The following is a 19,412-nucleotide window of genomic DNA, read 5'->3' as shown; positions in this document are numbered from 1 at the left end:
GTTCGTTTTAGGCACCAACCATTTTATTAGCGAGGGGGGTATTTTTGATAAAAAAATGATTCTCTATTTTCCTCATTACTCAAAGAGGCAGATTTTCAAATAAAAACATGATTTCGGTTGCTGATGAATTATAAATAAGATAATTGCGTTTGCAAGTAAAAATGTTTCTTATCCGACATCAAATTCTTGGCTCACCCTCAGGTTAAAACGGTCTGTGCCTCATCATGTAATACTGTTTTTCGAGCGTTGGTTTGTTGATTTGAAGTTTCATACGAAAACTAAGTAGAGATGAAGGGATTTCTCAGTAGGAGAAATTCGTCGAAAAAAAAACAATTCCAAATATATTTAAAGGACATAAAACGACAGTATGTCATGAAGAAAAAAGAAAACAAAAACAAACAAACAAAAAAAAACAAAAGAGAAAACACTAGTAATATGCATTCGAATGCAACATAGAAGCTTGTCATTGTGAACAAAGTTCGGTTTGAAACATACCATATGGCTAATGGATATGGACGATCATTTACGTATATTTTAGGTACTTTTATATCACAAGTACAACTACGTGTATAGCTGTGTGGCACCTTCATAATAATGTTGACGACAACATGTAGATTTTAGAATGCACCTTAATACTTGCGCGGGCGTGTGTGTGTGTTTGTGTGTGGTAAAACCTACAAAAGAAACAGATGGGAACAATATATAAACACAACAAGAAAACATTGAAATGAACTTAACAGAAACTCAATGCAAAAGCACAAATGAAAAACATTCAGGATTTCAAAATAATTAAGTTTAAAAAAGCCATAATTAAAAAACGGTCAAAATGTATTTTTAACATGGAACCGGTAAATGAAAATGTTACAATCTAATGTCAGTCAGTAGTCGGAATATCATTTGTTTAAATATTGAACAAAATACCTGTCCAACCCACTGCAGTTGACATAACTGCTATGTTTAATTGAATTTTGACTGACCTCTAATATGTAAAGAGTCAAAAAGAGTATAATAAATAAATACCTTATATTTATCAAACTTTTAAAAGACTTTTCTTTTTCTTAGATCGCAAGCATATTTCTCCGAAATATAAACATTAATAAAAAATAAGTTTAAATTACCTGTAAAAGTTGCTAAAATAATAACACTAAACATGTTGAAGTGCACACGATTGTACAAACGTCTCAGAATGTGACGACTCTATTCGCTTCACTGCTTTATCGGATCAAATTGATACAGGAAAGATAATGTAAACCTAGAAGGGTCTGAAAAATTCCCAACGATGTTAGAACTGTCAAATTTGCGTTGCAAATTTTTGGTCGTTCCCTCCGCGGGACTCGAACTATGGCAACACCGCCTGCACGAAGCCAAGCTCCCTAGACTGGTCTACTTAAGAAGGGTCTACTTTATCATTAATTAGTAGTCTTTGTAAGAATCATGCAAATTCTGCAACATATGATACACCCCCAAAAAGGCTACATATTTTTAATTCTTGTTACTATGTTGCTTATTCATTCCAATCAGTCTGTTCAAAGGAGATAATCCATATTGAAAATCCAACAGTTTGTATAGTATTCAGTGTCATTTACAGAGTTATCTCCCTTAAATTTGAATTATACAGTAGGTTTCGTATAATTTTTATTTCCCATGAACATGTGTTATGTGAAAAATTACGTTATTTTCATTTTACTTTAATATTTTAAACAAAATATCAAAAATTAAAAATATGTAGGTTTTCCTGCCATGAATAAACGTATTGCATGATTCTTATCTGGAGTATTACTTAATTACTATAAAAATTAGGTATAATACCCATACTTACATTGAATTTAGAACATCGTCGAATGGGGTGATTTTATCAGAAGAAAGAAGAAGGGAGAAAATCATAGTGCAAAATTAGCAGTATTTGAAGAATAATATAAAATGTCACTGCATGTATATTGTACTTGGTAGTACCATTGCTTTGGGGTAACGACCTTGACTACCTTTAAGGATCTCTCACGGTCGGCCCTGAAACAAGTTCAATTAATGGCATGTACATAGAATATTGTTGATGAGTAATCAAGGGAACCAAAATTCTAGCGGAAATCAAAGGAATGTACAAAATGTAATCCAGGTACAAAGACCCGACATGGTAAACAGACAAACACGAAAAAGAACATAAAATAACATATACAGTAACAAAAGGATATGAACAAATCGAACTCCACGAAAACTGGGAGCGTAGACCAGGTGCACCGGTAGGATGTATTGCAAGAGAAGCAGTGACCAGAGTTGCAAGATATATTTGGTTTCTAGTATTGTTGATGTTAACGCTAATATTCTTTTTTCTGTCGTACAACGTGATATTTTAGTATCAATCGATACTCATTCAGTTAAAATTTACGTTTTGCTTTCATTGAGATTAAAAAAATGTTTATTAAACGTTTTACAGTCATATCTTCTTCTACGAATATACACTGTCATGGAATATTTTAAACAAAACGATTTGTTTCTATTTTGCGACCGCATTTTTCAAATTTATCGCAGTAGTTTCGGATTAAAAGTCAGTATTGTAGTTGTTTTCTTTAAAAATGGAATGGGAGAACATTATAGAATTTAACGGTAAAACCTTTAATAATGATCGCACAACATACCCATAATTCGTTCAGCGTGTTCAGAAAATCCTAAATGTGCCGGACAGTATCTGATAAGCTGTCTTCGCTATCTCATTATCCTAAATTGAATAATTCCCTTCGCCCACATCCTACCGTCTGACTTTACCACAACTATAGTACATGTAGGAAGTGTATGATGCCCATGATTTAATTAAGTCTGAGGTTAACCACTGAATGTATCATTTACTTTGCCTACTGATTTTTTTTTTAAATATTATAAATTATATCCAGTCTCTATACATGTATATATCATATATTCAGAATAAATATATTTATAAGTGATTATTTAAAACCTATATATAACAAAAATGGATATGGTGAACATTTTTTGAAAAGGTAACAACCCCACAGGGATGACAAATGTCAGCTCAAGGCCTATATCTCATACCCTATATCACACCCTAGACCTATATCGTATACCCAATATCGCACAACGACTTAGAATACACTTGAAGTATTTTTAAAATATATGATATAATGTACATGACATGTCCAACTTTATATCACATACGGTATCAATCCTCGACCTATATCACCTCGGGGGTCGGTGGACCTTAGAATGCTATAGGCGTCTCGGGTTGATACGGCATGGGATACAGATTTGGCATGTAATATTCAGTATACAACGTTGTTCATTTTAAACTCAGCAAGAATTAAAAACAGTTACTCATATGTAAAAGTACGATGTTTAGAAGAACACGAATAGTAACAGAAAACAGCATAGCCTAATAAACAAATAAACAAAACAGATAATAGTGGAAGAAGTACAATTGATTTCTTTCTTAGGGAACAACTTTTCAAAAATGCTGTTTGGGAGGCGGTCAATTTCTCTTTCTGTAAGCTTTTGTCAAAATGTCTTTCCTGACCTCGTAATAACCATGATGAATGTCATAGAGACCCAGCGTATGCCACGTTTTATACAATGCACATAGGGGTCTGAACCATGAACAGCTCAAAAACGGGAATCTGGAATGAGGTTCGTTGTTTGGAATGCTGAAGCAGAACGTGTATTCTATTCTAGGAAGTCTTCCAAATTCCGTTGGTCGAGACCCCGACATGGCGTCGCATCATCGACTTCTTCACCCCGACCTCGCATCATCGACTTATTCATTTTTGAAGTAAAAATATCAACACTATACCGGCCTGATTTAGATTTAAAATTAAAAATCATGTAGGAGATGATTTACGGATCAAAAGATCACAAGTTTTAATTTTTGTTCATTTAAAATGCTACAGAGTTTAGATGGCTTTCACATTCACTTCCATTCAGTTCCGGAAAATTTCTTAATTATATCGAGATCAACTGGGGTCAACAGACGTAAGAACAGGAACTTGAATCGATCACTACAAATATTTTTAAATGCTACATATATTATATAAGCATTTCAGATACGTTTATCTTCGAACATATGTTTCCACATAACTATTACTGTTCTTGTAGCCTTCAGATCTGATATCATTCCTTAGTCTTTTCACCAGAATCGACTTAAAGAGATAGACCTAGGGTAAGGGACACAACTCTTACAAATCATTGGAACGTTTGTATTCAGCATTTTAGATCAATCTCATATAAACATCAAAGTAACTTAGATTGATTTCATTCTGTTTCAAATAAAAGCTTGATAGGCTGTCAATTGGTGAAATTGTATATGATACAAACATATTACTTATTTCAAGAGATTTCCCTTTCCCTAGGTCTACCTCCTTAAACGACGATTTGAATAAATCCAAAGTTTCCATGTCATCTTTCTCCTGCTAGCGGTATTCATTCATGTTTTCTTTTAGCTCTTATTTTACTACTACATTCTAATACGACTTTCATCGTTGACATCTATTTAATATTAACCCTCACTGCATTTACATAAAAAAGAAAATAATTTGATGTACGGCCAATTCTTTTTCAGTTCTTGTTTTGTAAGATCTTTCGGGGAACTGTAATAGAATGTGTAACCAAGGGACTTATGAGGAAAGAATGCATCGTTACTTAAAAATAATAATTACTTTTCAATTTGTACTTTTTTTATTACACACGATGTCAATCTTTTAAAAATGACGATTTTAAAGTATAGTCGCACTAATTTTTGTTGGACAAGGCTGTGACTCTGGTTGACATGATCATTAGATTACTCAAAAATTAATGACATATCGAATGTATTTAAGAAAGCTAGATATTTTATGAAACTTAAGGTTGTAGAAAAATCATAATGATTTAAATATCTACATGTCCACGCAAACGTGTATACATGTACACAAAAACTTTAATCAGTGTTATTTGGATGTTCCACTTATATTGTATACATAATATGATTTCATAAATAGTAAAGGTTCCGAGAAAGTCATTCCTGTCCTGTTTCTTATCAGTAATCGTAAATAGGGAATGGAAGTGGGTGTGTAAGGTCTGTTTCAGGGGCCTCAATAAGGGAATCAATAAATTGAAGTTTTCTTTCTTTTTTGGAGTATCGTTCTATCAATCAATGCAAACATAAGTTCCTTTTTTGCCTAGAGAGAACTTAACCCTTGTCGCTATTTGAAGCATTAGAACTTTTATTCGTGATTATAATGATTTGACTCCCTCATTGTGGGCCCCTTTCATTGCTGTCTTCCTGAAAGATAAGATTTGTTGAACGTTTGCGAAAGACAAAGATCACGCGTCCTCTGACCTACACAGTATGGTATATCTGGACTAGAATTTAATTTTGTTTTATTTCGTTTTCGGAGAATGATGCGAGGACTTGGCATCATTCTGCTACTGTTCTCCGCCTTACGGGCGGAGGGCATTTCGAGGAGACAAGCAACAGGGGGTGAGTCATTTGTCTTATTACAGACGCTCCTCCCTTGAGCGTGACTTGCCCAACTTATTGCATTTAACGCACAGTTTCGTTTCTCAAGCAAATACTTTGAAAGAAAATCATCATCTTCAAAACGAAGTTGTAATTAATTTTAATTTCTCTAATTTACTACGAATCATCGTTATCTCTTAAGATACACTCGAAATGACACTGAATAGCTTTAAATAGAGTTGTACGGCAATCTTTAAAATAATAAAGTCAACTACGGATAATAGGTAGGCTCATATAGAGCTGCTTTATTTGCAGTGCTTTGTTACGTTTTACAAATCGTATGGTTATTTGTATTTAATTGTACATGAATATCTTCAACGAATTCGAAGCAGTCATCTACAAGTGAAATGTGCTATTAAATGTCGAAATCAATAGAGAAAACGAATACTTTAACTTACTCACCAATCTCGATTTTTTTTAAACTTGAACAAAGCATTCAAAGGCAGACTTAATAGTAATTTTTGAATATAACGAGAATAGGTATGGCGTAAGAGGCAAAGAGACAACAATTCCACCGGGATGAAAATGTCAGCCCAAAACCACCAATTTACCCCAGTTTATAATCCATTTACGCACACCACGGCTAGCCTCGGTTTACTTTTTTCAAGAAAGCATACTCTGTTGGCAGGGAGACTGGAACTGAACAACTCAAGGAAATTCCCATAAGCTCAAGGATTATTTAGGCTGTCCTGATATAACTTATACTCCTGAAATAGTCCTTTACCAACATTGTATACTCGTCATGTAAAGTGTTTAATTTAAATAATTCATCCTGAATAAAACAAATAAAACACGAAAGCTTATTTTTTATGCATGATTCATAACAGTTGAAGAATACAACTGACCCGTGCATGATCTTCTGAACTCGCGCCCTTTATTCGATGTACTATGGAATTACTCCTACAACGTAAGAGGTTGGAGTTCCGTTCCTCCATACCCTAACTCTTACTTCCGAGCGCCATATTGCATACCGCTCGTTCCGACGTTCTTTGAAATCGGCTGAATTATTGTAAAATAGTTACCATTTAAAACATTTTATGCAGTTTCTTTACGGGAGAAGTTGAATAAACTGAAGAAAAACAAATAATCTATCTGATTAGAAAAGCCAACAATCCTGAAAATCCTTTGTAAAAGCAGTATAAATGAACTTCATATATGGTTTGTGTAATTCCGTTTGGTAAAATTACGGATTTTAAAATTTGCGAAACGAACATATTAAATTAACCAACGGATTGCCTTTACCAACTTTAAGTTCGTTTTGTCAAAGATATATTGTATTCCATAAATAAGTGACCTAATTCAAAATTGCTGGTGTCTTCATTACAAATGCTTTCTAGGTATTTAACAAAAAATTAGGATTTTTGATCGCTTGATTTCCGGTAGGTTAAACTTCTTTTATATAAATAAAAGACTTGAAATATTTTAAAACTAATGTTTAGCTAATTCATATTTGCGGTGGCTTTCAACATGTCAGATGCCAGAGGTTAGGATGGCACCAAGTCAGAAAATAGCTTGCTAGGCAACCGCTAGCATTGCTTGAGTACTGTGGAATTTGCGCCTTTTAATTAAATGTACTATGGAAACTCTTTACATGTAAATACATGAGTGCACTGATCAAAAAAGCTTCACGCCAACTCAATTTGTTGAGATAATATGAAAATTTGGAAAAAAAATCTGTACAAAATCGGTCTGCAGTCCCAACAATTGATTTTTTTTTACTTTTTAATTCTTTTCACAATAAAAAACAAAAACAGGTTATATGAAGTTACTTGATTATGTCGATGCTATTTTTAGACAATTATCTCAAATGCTACCATTATGAAAGCACTAAACCCTTCTTGACACAATCACATGTACACTGTACGTACTGTTAGTTTTAACATTGCACAAACCGTGAATTTTCCTATATTGAACATGATTCGTTGTATTGTGAAACCTGTTAAAGCTGCACCCTGAATAATTCGATAGAGCCGTCTAAATCAGACACTTTTTAAGACCATTCTAAAATGAATTTCATTGTATTTTGAAGATTGGTAAACCGAGCATCCGTTTAAACTGAACCAATTCTAAAAGTCTTAATACAGTGAAAAAATTGAATAAACCGAACCTTTTTTGCCTTCAAATCTATTTTATTTCTTTAGTTTGTATTTCCAAAGTGGTTTAAGCTTGCATATATTCAGAAGACCAATAAACTCTGCTGTAAAACGGAAAACAAAAAAGCAGATTGCTCATAATGTAATTTTCCTATCTATTAGGCATTTACCATTTGAGTCATGTTGATAATTGCCACTATAGTAAGAATACTCACCATTTTTTTTCTTCCTAAATAAGCTAAATAAATAATGACTTCAAATTCAATTAAAAAAAAGAAAAAAAATATTCAATCTAATCATATGTAGCATTTTTATAAGAAACCACGCACTTAAATCAATCCCCTTTATTTTCGTTATTAAATACAATATTTAAAAGGTTCATGCTTTATATCAAGTACATGTAAACCTAAAAAAATACATGAAATATAATAAGATTTTTTTTAAATGGTTAACTTTTTTTTCTTTGAAAACTACAATAGTTTTTTTAAGAGGGTTTACATGTTCTAATGTTTACATCCAATTAATATGCGTATACAAGAATATTCGAAATATAAAAATGATATCATTTGTGATGAGTTAATAAGTAACATAATTTAAATCGAACAGAATAGTTGACTTCGGAGAATAGAGTTGATCTTCATCTGATAAAATTTTCCACCATTTAATAGGTATTTTTATCAAAGTTTGGTGGAAGTTGTCATTTGTCCGGTCAAATACTTATGGCAATTCTTCTGGTGATTGTAATTTAATCAAAGGAATTTCAACCATAATCCCTGAAGTAAACTATACCTCTAGCTGTAATATCATTAGACCGACAAGTTATTAGCAGTTAATGTATAAGATATTGAAATGTCAAAAACATTATCAACATGTGTTTAAAAATTAATTAATTAATTTTCCATGTTTTATACGACAATAAAAATAAGCCTATGTTTTCTATGTTTATGAAATCTTATGGTTTCCAAAATCGTACAAAAATCCTACTTTATATCACATACTTTTGTTAATTAATTCGTTTTCATATGATCCTAAGCATATAAAAACATATGATAAACATAATTACTTCGTATCATGTTTTTCTCGAGTTTTTAAGATCTTATTTCCGTCTGTGACAATACCAATTACATCAGTGACGGATCCGAAAGTGCAGCAGATCGACCCCCCCCCCACGTTTCATTGGAAAATTTGTCATTTTCATGTGTACAAATACCCTAAAAAGGGACATATAATGTCCCAGCATCCCCCTTTTTTCTGCAGAATTTCAACCCCGGCTGATTCTCCTCCTTTTCAAAGTGTCTGGATCCGCCCCTGTATATAAAGTTTAATAAAAGGCACTTGAGAAAAATCATTTGTTATGAAAGCGTGTATGGCTGATACCTGTACATGTACATTATTATACAAAATGGTTTTGTACTTTCAAATTTTGACAAGACATTGCAAGGGGATAAATAAATTCGCTGAATGAGTTTTCCCACTATCTTTAGAAAGTAATAAACACCTTTCATGAGAACTGTCCACGTGTGGTTCCAATGATCAATATGACACCGTCATTACTGCTTTATCATTTTCTCTAGTTACAACGGTCTGAATGTCAAAGAAAACAGGACAATATATGAAGACACTTACGTACTACTCAAGCCCCACATTTTGTTTCAGTATTGCTGCAGATGAAAATCATACGAGTTAAATGAAAAATATGGCGTTGGGGAACATTCTAAAGTAAATATGAAAGGTGGTTTCGGTTTTCTAAAACGTCCGAAATTGATCGGAAATCGCAATATTCGATGTTCCGTCTTGTTGTTTTTTGTTTATTTGTTTGTTTGTTTAATGTTGAATTTTGATATTGAACTAAAATATGTTGGTGATAAACCGGGAGACTCCGATCTCCTCAATGGCTTTTCGCTATTTTTTATGGATTTAATAGGAAAACGGGGGGATTTAAGAATAGGTTTCCGATTCGAAATATTGGCTATACATTCTGACTACTTAAATATTTTGTCAGAATAATTCTTGTTTACAATTTTAGTTTATGACGTGGATTCTATTTTAGGCTTATTCTCACGATTTTTTAAGTTTAAATTTGACAGCCATAACGGGTTTAGAAGTAATAAAAGATACCAAGAAACACACTAGACAAATGATGATGTGCTCTATTTTAACATCCTTCATCTTATTGTATTTATTTTTTTTCCAGGGTGTCAAACAAAAGCTGATGTAACTTTTATAGTGGATTCCTCGGCTGATGTCGGCCGAGATAATTTCCAGAAACAAATAGACTTTATAAAACAAACGGTGAACAACATGGACGTAGGACCAGACAAAACACGTGTTAGTGTAGTGACGTACAGTTCCGGTGTCTATAACCAGTTCTTTTTGAACCAGTACCAGACAAAGTCAGATGTGCTGTCAGCCATTGACAGAATTCCCTTCATTTCTGGGAGAACTCACACATCTGATGCTCTGAAATATGTTACATATACATCTTTCAGTCCAACTCATGGTGCTAGGAGCAATGTGCCACACATTGGCGTACTGGTTACAGACGGTCCGTCCACTGCCAAAGAACTGACTAAAGTCCAAGGGCAAGTGGCAAAGGATAACAATATTGTCATGTACACCGTTGGTGTTGGTTCTGGTGTTGACATGGACGAGTTGTCGTTCGTATCCAGTAGTCCACATCAGAGATATCTACTGACAGCAGAACATTACGGAGCTTTGAATTCTCTAAGTGGTCCACTTTCTACAAAATTGTGTAACGGTAAGATATTTCCTTATCTGTTGAGTACAAATAGTTTTACAAGTAGCTGAAATAACTTTCTGGCCTTGAGTATTTACATAGACCTGTAATTAAATTAGTTATAGGCCTGTGGTATTTATATGAATGGAAAACCAAAACTAGAACATATTTTTTCGGTCTACAAATGCTATATTTTTACATAAAGATAGTCACTTCTGTATTCAGATCTGTACTTTTGAGAAAACCATATATTCATTTCCCACTAAAATCAACCAAATCAAACCAAGTCAAGAACGATAACTCTTCCAAAAGGTCAATTTCGTACACAATCTATATATTTGCAACAACCGAATAAAAAACTAAGACTGGTTTGTGGTCTGTAACTGTTTCTGAATTAGAAATAAAAGTAAATTTGTTGAGTTTTGACATGTATGAATCCCCTTCTGCCTGATATTTAGAAAGACCGCTACTGAAAACAACAACAGGTAATTTGGTAAGTTTTTATATGATTTGGATATCCTGTCTAGCAACAAAACGACATTTTTTTATTAAATAAGTAACAAGTACATGTATCAATATGTAACAGGAGTCTTTTGTATATGCAAGTTCCTCATTGTTAACTGGCTACTTACACACACAGATAAGTAAACAATAATATGATACCTACAGTCACATCCGTTACATATAAATACTAACGTATGATATTGACGAAGACAAAGCCGAAAATAAAATGCCGACTTATCCAAGTTACTTGCGTTTGTTGTAGTACGTGGACTGAGATAACCCCCGTGCACTTTTTTGGCGACAGATATTCGTAAATGGGAGGTATAAGGGTAGCTGAAAATCACAATTTGTTAGATGAGTAGGAGTGCACGGGGTCCCTCCCAGCCCATTGACTATTGATGAAAGGAATTTTTTAACAATGGGAACTGTTGGAGGAATGGATGTCAAAACCCTTATAGCATTTATGTTTAAGTACAAAATGGCTAAGTTTCTGTTTAGTTTTTTATCACAATTAATACTTCTGAAGTTCTTTTAATGACCTGTGGCGATTTCCGTGGTCCGAATTTATCCAAATATGCAAAACATTGGATTTTCAATTTTCCCTTAAAAAGTCGCATAATTTCGATTCTACAAGTTATACTAAAACGTCTCAAAGTTGGTATCATTCGATAGATAATCTTATTTTCTACATTAATAAACCATGAAAAACTAATTTTCTATCCCCCAGCCCATTGACTTTTGGTTAAAGGAAATTTTTAACAATGGGAACTGTTGGTGAAATGGATATTCTACGAGAAAATACAATAACCTGGTGAATACTCCATACTAAACAAGGACAGTTTAACTCGACAAAATAATCTTCTTCCAAATCGAGATGAGTAAATGAACACTATTTAAAAAATTCAAGAAAAATATTCGCTAGTCGGTGATTGGTATGATTTTTACTCAGATAAAATCAACTTATACTTAATTATATTGTTTCAGAATTGCCACCAAACCCTAATCAGCTGCCGGCGCCATCATGTAAGTACTCATAGAATTATTGAAAACAATTTTAAATGCGTCAATATGACGTTCTGTTTTCAAAACGGATACAGTTTGTGTAACAGTAAAGAACGGTACTCAAGCAATTGAGAAACCTGGACTTTAAATCGATAATGAACTCTACCAACTGAGCTAAATGAGAATTTTCTACCCTTGAGGCGAAGTCGCAATTGTTCGATGACGAAAACAAATTGATATTCAACTAAGCCTCATTCACTTGTTGCATTTTACGTGGTACATCCATAACACTTTCACAGGCTTATTTTTCTGACATCCATAACTTTCTACTGTAGCATGTCTTCACAAAGCTTGTCTTTCTGATATCCATAACTTTCTGTTGTAGCATGCCTCCACAAAGCTGACTTGGCATTCTTGGTCGATTCATCTTCAAGTGTTGGATCAGAAAACTTCCATAAAATGGAAAATTTTCTCAAAAACGCCGTTTCCAAACTAGATGTTGGAAAAGACAAAGTTCATGTTGGTTTGATGCAGTACAGCAGTTACCCATCTACTGAATTCCCTCTTAATATGTATACCAACCGAGGCGATATTCTGAGGGCAATTGAAGGAATGTCATTCATGGGCGGTGACACCAATACTGGTGATGCACTACAGGAAATGCGCCAGCAAATGTTCTCTCAGACCGGTGGAGCCAGAGGTAATGTACCTCGTATCGCAATCGTCGTGACCGACGGTGGATCATCTAACAACGCCAAGACAACCCAGGAGGCCGATGCTGCCCGTCGTGATAATATCGGTATAATTTCTGTAGGAGTTGGCAAATCAGCCAACAACTATGAACTTCAAATCATTGGCGGTAGCCAATCAAATGTCGTTTCTGTCAACGGCTTCGACCAACTTGAACAAGCAGTAGATCAGATCTTACAGAAAGCCTGCACTGGTAATGATTAGTATTTAATTCCATATGTAACCGTCATCCCATAGACATAATTTTGCTCTGCGACATTGACGTCACCAAATTTTAACGATAATTTACTCGTAAAATTATACTGTAAGGAATGACTGTATTATTTAATAAAATTTAATAATGACTGTATATATGCCCGTGGTTATTTTAATAGTTTTGCAGATTACTTTTTATGCACGATGTGATTGAGATTATCTCTTGATAGCCAGACATTGCGAACATTTCTTAAATGAATCACAGCATCTTTTATAGTCGATATATCCTAGAAATTCTTTCAAAACATTAGGTGTCAGTCTTTCTAAGAATGAGGTATTGGGTGAAATATGGTATGAAAAAAAAAACCCATCATTTTGAAAGTTTAATTTAATTATTTGGAATCAAGGATAACGATAAGATTTTCCATATAATTTTTGAAAAATGAGTTACAATTATTTTGAAATGCACTGAAAATGAACATTTCAAGGGCAGAAAACTCTGCCAAAAACCTCATTTTCTTAACATTTTATTGAAAATTATCTGAACAAATCCAGTGATTCAGAAATTTTAAATAGAGAAGGCATCCTTGAGTGAAATTATATTGTCAGATCGGTGGGTTTTTGATATGCGTATTTCAATTATTTCCCATTTTGCCTGATTCTTACAAAAACTTACACTTAATCACCATAATCTTTCAGTTCTATTGTTTGTTTTAAAGTTTGTTAACTTATATATATTTATTTATTTCAGTACAATCCACAGTGGCACCAACAACTGCAGGTAATGCATTCTTTATTGAATTAATAATATCAAGTTCAGATAATTTGTTCGCGATAAAATTCTTAGTAATTTATTTGTTCCCAGTAAGAAACCAAAATTTAAACTTTTTTTTTTTATTTTTTTCATTTTCTATAAAATATTGGCAGATCTTTTTGACGTGGATATGTACAACATAAGGAATGAAAAAAGGGAGCCTGATTAAGGCCAAAAATAATATGTTGGTTTCCTGCTACACTACCTACCCAAGTTTTTGTGCCTACCCTAAGCATTTTATGGCCATTTTGTCTCAAACACATTTAAAGTCTATATTGTTTCCCAATTAACTCAATGTAAAATGTACTTGTAAGATAAAATTATTTCACACCTACCTACCCTATTTTTTTCTTTCTGGTGATAGAAAGAAAGACTATTTATTTTTGGGCCTAAGCAAAATGTTTTGAACAGAAACATGAATATGTACAACTTACAAACAAAAACTGTGATATGGATTAAAGTTATTTTAAAAAATTTCTTTCAAGGAGGAACAACTGCACCCTCCACATGTGCTGATGTTTTGAAGAACTGTAACGCTTATGGCAATAGTGTCTGTACAGGGTATAAATCGTGGGCCCGTACCAACTGTGCCCAGTACTGCGGCTTCTGTGCAAGTGAGTACTGCGTTTACATTGTAAATACATGTACTAGCAATTACAGTAGTTTTGGACAAATTGAAATATCAATTTCTTATACATTCTCACATATGAATGGGCTGTATGCTTTCCATTCTGTAAATCCATATCGGGTGTCGAAATCATACCGCTGATCGAGAAGCCATAAACTGATATCGGTTTGAGTCCTATGGATGCGCTCACAATTGTATTAACATTGGTTAGCCATTGATGCCATTATATATCAAAGCAAAATTCTATTGGTAGCAAATTCTTCAGGCCAACTACAGTGACATAAATTTTACCAAAGTGCAAATACCAGAAAAAAAAACATGCCCTCCAGTATAGTGCAAGATATCGATGGAAACATTATCCCCGTCAAATTGGATATTTTAGGAATTATATTTTTATACGGAAAGACAATTTTCAAGTCCTTTCTTTCAGTAAATAATTATATTTGCGATATTTATAGATATTTTTTTTTAGATATCTTACCAAATGCACATAAATAGCACAATTTAAATGTAAACTTTAGTACCATTGGTAGCAATGACAACTATTAATATCATTTGTAGAATTGTGAACGCACCCTACAAATATTAATAAATATTACCTTTTTTATTTTAGCGCCAAAACCAACCTGCACTGACAAATTAACTAATTGTTTAGCATATGGAAAATCGGCATGTACACAATATTCAGAATGGGCCCATCAGAACTGTCAGCAGTACTGTGGATTCTGTGGTATGCACTGGTATCTTTTGAATGACCTTGATGTTTGAGTACTTGATGCTCACCATAAAAACGAATGATTGTTTAGTTTTTTTTTTGGTTTTGTTTTGTTTTTTTTTTATTTTGTTTTTTGTTGTTTTTGTTTTTGATTTTTTGTAAATATATTTATACTTCATCACTGAGCCTCTGATATTTTGGTTTTTAATTTGGGTTTTATTTTCCTGTTTGCTTGTTTTTAATTTTTTAATTTTGGTTTGTATAGGTGTATGAAAGCTCTTCACAGCTTTTAGCGTAATTGTTATTGATCAAAGAGTTGCTTCCTTTTGGAAAAGAATTTAATTTTACTTCCTAGATACACTGCATTTTCCTTTCTTTTTGCAAACATTTTTACTACATACAGCACCATGGAAAAAGTGAGTCCCATTCTTGAAATTCCCCACAGGATCTATATCAAAAGAGTAATCAAGGGAACCAAGGCTCTAGCGGAAATAAAAAGAAAGTAATCCAGGCACAAAGTCCAAACATGGAAAACAGACATACACAACAAAGAACATTAAGTAACTAAAATAATACATAATAAGATTACATGTTTCACAAAAAAAAATATTGTGAAGCTGTCCAAGCATCAATCTCGATGAAAGTTTCATCAACAGAGATATTATACCTTTGTATGTCTGTTTGTGTTAAAGATTTAATCATATAACATAAAAATTAAAAAATGGGTTTTTGCACGGTGCTGTATTTATCATACTTTTTTTTACATAATTTTCGATGTTTTTCTTTAAGTGTTTTGATTTGTCTTTATTTCAGAGGTTCAGTCAGTAACTACTGGATTTTGTAAGTATTAAAATTACGTATGCATAAAATTGTTTTATTTTGGAGTTGGATTTGAGTTCATGTTGATAATTTTTATCTGTGTGTTCCCTGTTTAAGTTCTTAAAAGTGCGCTTTAGTATGTTTTAACCTTATCCTTATAAATGATTTGCTGAACACACCATCCCGGCCTCCAATTGTATTAATGCGAAATGTATTGTATTTTTTAGACGGACAATGCTCTTACAAGGGTAAGACATACCAGACGGGAGCCAAATGGTACGATGGCTGTGATTATGAATGTGTCTGTGAAGATGGTTCTTCCGGAAAATATAAATGCACTAACAGGTATGTCAACTTCCATTAGGTCATGTTTCAAACACAAAGGCTTATCTATGTACAAATGGGCACATCAACTAAAAAAAAAATACAAAATGTACTCATGAGCGTGCCAGCTTAAAGATACAAAATAAAATATTACAGGCGTGCCAGCTTAAAAATAAAAATAAATAATCAAGCCGAATACATGCAATCTATCTGAAAATGTCATATACAAATATGTAAGGTATTTATATGTGTATGTAAATTTGTCCAGTTTTCCTTGCTTACAGTACAACCCTATCAACGTGTAACGTTCCTTACACCACTTATATTCGATGTGCACATATATTAACAAGACCCTGCTTGTACGTGTTTTTAGCTTTAGACGATTCAGGATTAAACTCTTTTAATTTGAAAGAATACTCGTAGTTGCATACATACAAGAACAAAAAGAAACACTTTTTAAATATTTGCCACCGAATGCAATTTATATAAATTATTATAACAGAAAAAAAAATCAGGAAACATATTTATCTATCCAATATGTCACACGATGATTGGTAAACGATACCACATGCATATCATATATCTTAGAGATAATTAAAATAACATGCAAACATTTTTATGTTGAACATCTCATGAGATGTAACGGTAGTCGTTTTTGTTTTGTTCTGCTACTTATGGAAGACCCATATATACAATGAATATGCACATAAATATCATATTACTTTGATTTTTTAGATGTCCATTATACTACAATCTTCCGAATGACTGTACATTGGTAAAGAAAAACGGAGCTTGTTGTCAACAACCCGTCTGTAACTTCCATCAAACTATTAGCAAGACAGAAAGCACAGGGAAAGGCAGAACTCCTAACGGAATAGGTAATACATCATTTTCATCATTTTTGTAAGCGAAATAAATTAAGGAAAAAAACCAAATACATTTAAAACTGTTAAAACACACAAATTTTGTTATTTTATTTTTCTTCCATCTGTTGTTGGAGAACGAGAGATACAATACAAGTAAAAGTTACTATCATTTAAACCCTCAACAGATAGAAGTTGCGGCAGACCACACTCAATCAGAACTATTTGGAAATATCTGCTACACTAAACAAAAACGGTTTTTCTTTTGTGTTACAAGAAGGTCTGAGGAGTTCCGATTGAGACAACACTTTGATATAATATTAATTAAAACAGATGACGGAAAAGGCTGTTTCCGGAAAATAAAAAAAATTAAAGAAATCTAATTAACATATATATACATAATTAAACAATCAAATCATTTGTAGTTAAACTTTGTATTTAACACAAATTATGAAAGTTATGCTGTATTTGTATTCATAAATCTTTCTTATCAGTATTTATCATTATTTGATGAATGAATAAAAAAAATCGTAAGTAATTTTTTTTATAGTTTAACTTATTCATAATATGATATACCAGTATGTATCGTTGTCGGTCAGTTTTCTGGGTCTTTTCTGTATGCATTTCTTTGATATGGTGTTTGGTATTCCGGCTTTGTAGATCGTGGCCTATTTTGTCTTTCAGATGTTTGTGTATACAAAGGTAAACAATATTTCCAGAGACAGACCTGGAGAGACGGATGTGACACAATATGTATGTGTACTAACTCATCTAAGGGCTTATATCAGTGTGAATCTGTGTATGTATTCAGTTATCTTTTATATAACTTTGGGTTGCATTTTTTCAATTAAGGAGGTAGACCTAGGGTAAGGGACAGAACTCTTACAAGTCATTGGACCGTTTGTATTCAGCATTTTACATTAATCTCAAGTAAGCATCAAAGGACTGATTTCATTCTGTTTCAAATGAAAGCTTGGTAGGTTTTGGTGAAATTGAATATGATACAAACATATCACTGATTTCAAGAGTTATTTCCTTACTCTAGGTCTACCTCCTTAAGTTATTTAAAATAGTGATATGTAGTTTTTATTTTCGTCATTTTTTATTATATATTTTTTAATTTCAATTTTACACTAACTCGATATTTGGATGAAAATATATCTTTGGATCTGGATTTAATCAATTTATCATTTATCAATCATTAATTATTATTATTATTTTATTATTTTTTTCTATATTGGTTATTTATCTTTGTTTAACTTTTAGATTTATTTTCGTTCAAAAACTTATTGAACTGTAAAAAATGTCAAAATAATTTGTCTTAAAAGAAGCCTTCAAATATATCCTTTACACAAACGTTACTAAATTAATCTGAAAAAAACTTTGAGCAAAGCCTACAAAATTAATACCTCTCTCTCTGCTCCCCATATCACCCACGTTTTAACTTCCAAATTGCTTTGTATCAAAATCTAAAATAGGAAGTGCACAATTGGAATTATATGTCATAAAGTTTTACTGAAAGTTACATTCTTTTGATTACCACTATAACCTTGGTTACCTTGATTACTCTTACACTAAGTTCCATTCAATGGTGTATGAGGTCTTGTGAATAAGAGATTGGTACTTTAATCGATGGAATGCAAAGTTCACGTTTTTTTCAAAAGAAACCCCTTAAACCAGATTAAAATCTGAAATAATCCTCATATGTCAAAAAGGGAAATTCAATCATACCTTATTACAGATGTCCGAAATATACCAATCTACCATCAAACTGTCATCTATCGACCGCTCCAGGAGAATGTTGTGAGAAACCTGTATGTGAATTTAACCAACAGCACGGCAGCTTTACAGGAAAGGGCTCTATAAGTGGAACTGGCGTAGGTAAGTCAATTGAATTCGACTGTTTTTTATAGAATTTAACGCTGTTTTTTTTTAATTATCGAAGTGTAAAATCGGACCATTTGTACATAAAACAAATAAAGGTCATAAGGACTTTTATGTAGGGTTAGTGACTTGTCAACACAATATTTCATTTTGTTTAACTTAAATAGAAATATATGAATAAAAAATTACAATTTGAAAGTTTCATTGAAAGTCATGGTTTTTTAACGGCATTATCTGCTACATGTTAATGCAAAAAATGGATGAACAATCGTCGACAACAATAATATGATTGACTTTGTAACTCTTTTGTAAGAGTGGTTTACGTAAATTAAAACAAAAATAACATTTCCGTTGAAATATAAATTGAGACCCATACGTAACGTATCAGTATCGGCAAAAAATATAGAAGCATTACATAAAAGGAAAAGTCAGAGACATCCGACTAAAAAACAGGAAAAAGAGACGATCCAGTTACACCATGTGGATAACAGAAAAAATACAATAACATATAAAATTTGAAAATAAGACAAAACATCACACACAAAAAATAAAGCACTGTAAATATCACACCCACCAAAACCCAGTAGTGA

At 32.7% G+C, this 19,412-nt stretch overlaps 1 protein-coding gene and 1 long non-coding RNA gene across 3 annotated transcripts in view; one reads left to right on the top strand and one right to left on the bottom strand.

Moving 5' to 3' along the window:
- Positions 1–198: 198 nt before the first annotated feature.
- On the bottom strand, positions 199–2,673 carry LOC148617985 (uncharacterized). The gene is made up of 3 exons (XR_015921938.1): positions 2,634–2,673; positions 1,820–2,007; positions 199–674 (listed from the first exon to the last, which is right to left on the bottom strand). It is a non-coding gene; the product is annotated as an uncharacterized LOC148617985 (long non-coding RNA).
- A 2,626-nt stretch (positions 2,674–5,299) lies between these two features.
- Positions 5,300–19,412, top strand: part of LOC148617984 (uncharacterized) — a 68,951-nt gene continuing 54,838 nt past the window's right edge. Inside the window, exons 1-12 of one of the 2 annotated variants that reach the window (XM_088585681.1) lie at positions 5,300–5,455; positions 9,782–10,345; positions 11,813–11,851; positions 12,216–12,773; positions 13,527–13,556; positions 14,075–14,203; positions 14,831–14,947; positions 15,746–15,772; positions 15,979–16,096; positions 16,811–16,953; positions 17,623–17,737; positions 18,680–18,819. In XM_088585681.1, the coding sequence (XP_088441807.1) occupies positions 5,374–5,455; positions 9,782–10,345; positions 11,813–11,851; positions 12,216–12,773; positions 13,527–13,556; positions 14,075–14,203; positions 14,831–14,947; positions 15,746–15,772; positions 15,979–16,096; positions 16,811–16,953; positions 17,623–17,737; positions 18,680–18,819 (2,062 nt within the window). In that variant the 5' untranslated portion in view covers positions 5,300–5,373. The remainder of the gene's footprint in view (positions 5,456–9,781; positions 10,346–11,812; positions 11,852–12,215; positions 12,774–13,526; positions 13,557–14,074; positions 14,204–14,830; positions 14,948–15,745; positions 15,773–15,978; positions 16,097–16,810; positions 16,954–17,622; positions 17,738–18,679; positions 18,820–19,412) is intronic. The other variant, XR_015922584.1, reaches the window with a different exon arrangement.

The sequence above is a fragment of the Perna viridis genome, chromosome 5 (genome assembly GCF_037379345.1).
Source record: "Perna viridis isolate PV_CMFRI_1.1 ecotype Kerala chromosome 5, ASM3737934v1, whole genome shotgun sequence".
NCBI lineage: Eukaryota > Metazoa > Mollusca > Bivalvia > Mytilida > Mytilidae > Perna > Perna viridis.
The sequence above is the reverse complement of the archived record's forward strand: the minus strand, read 5'-3'. Positions and strand labels throughout refer to the sequence as shown.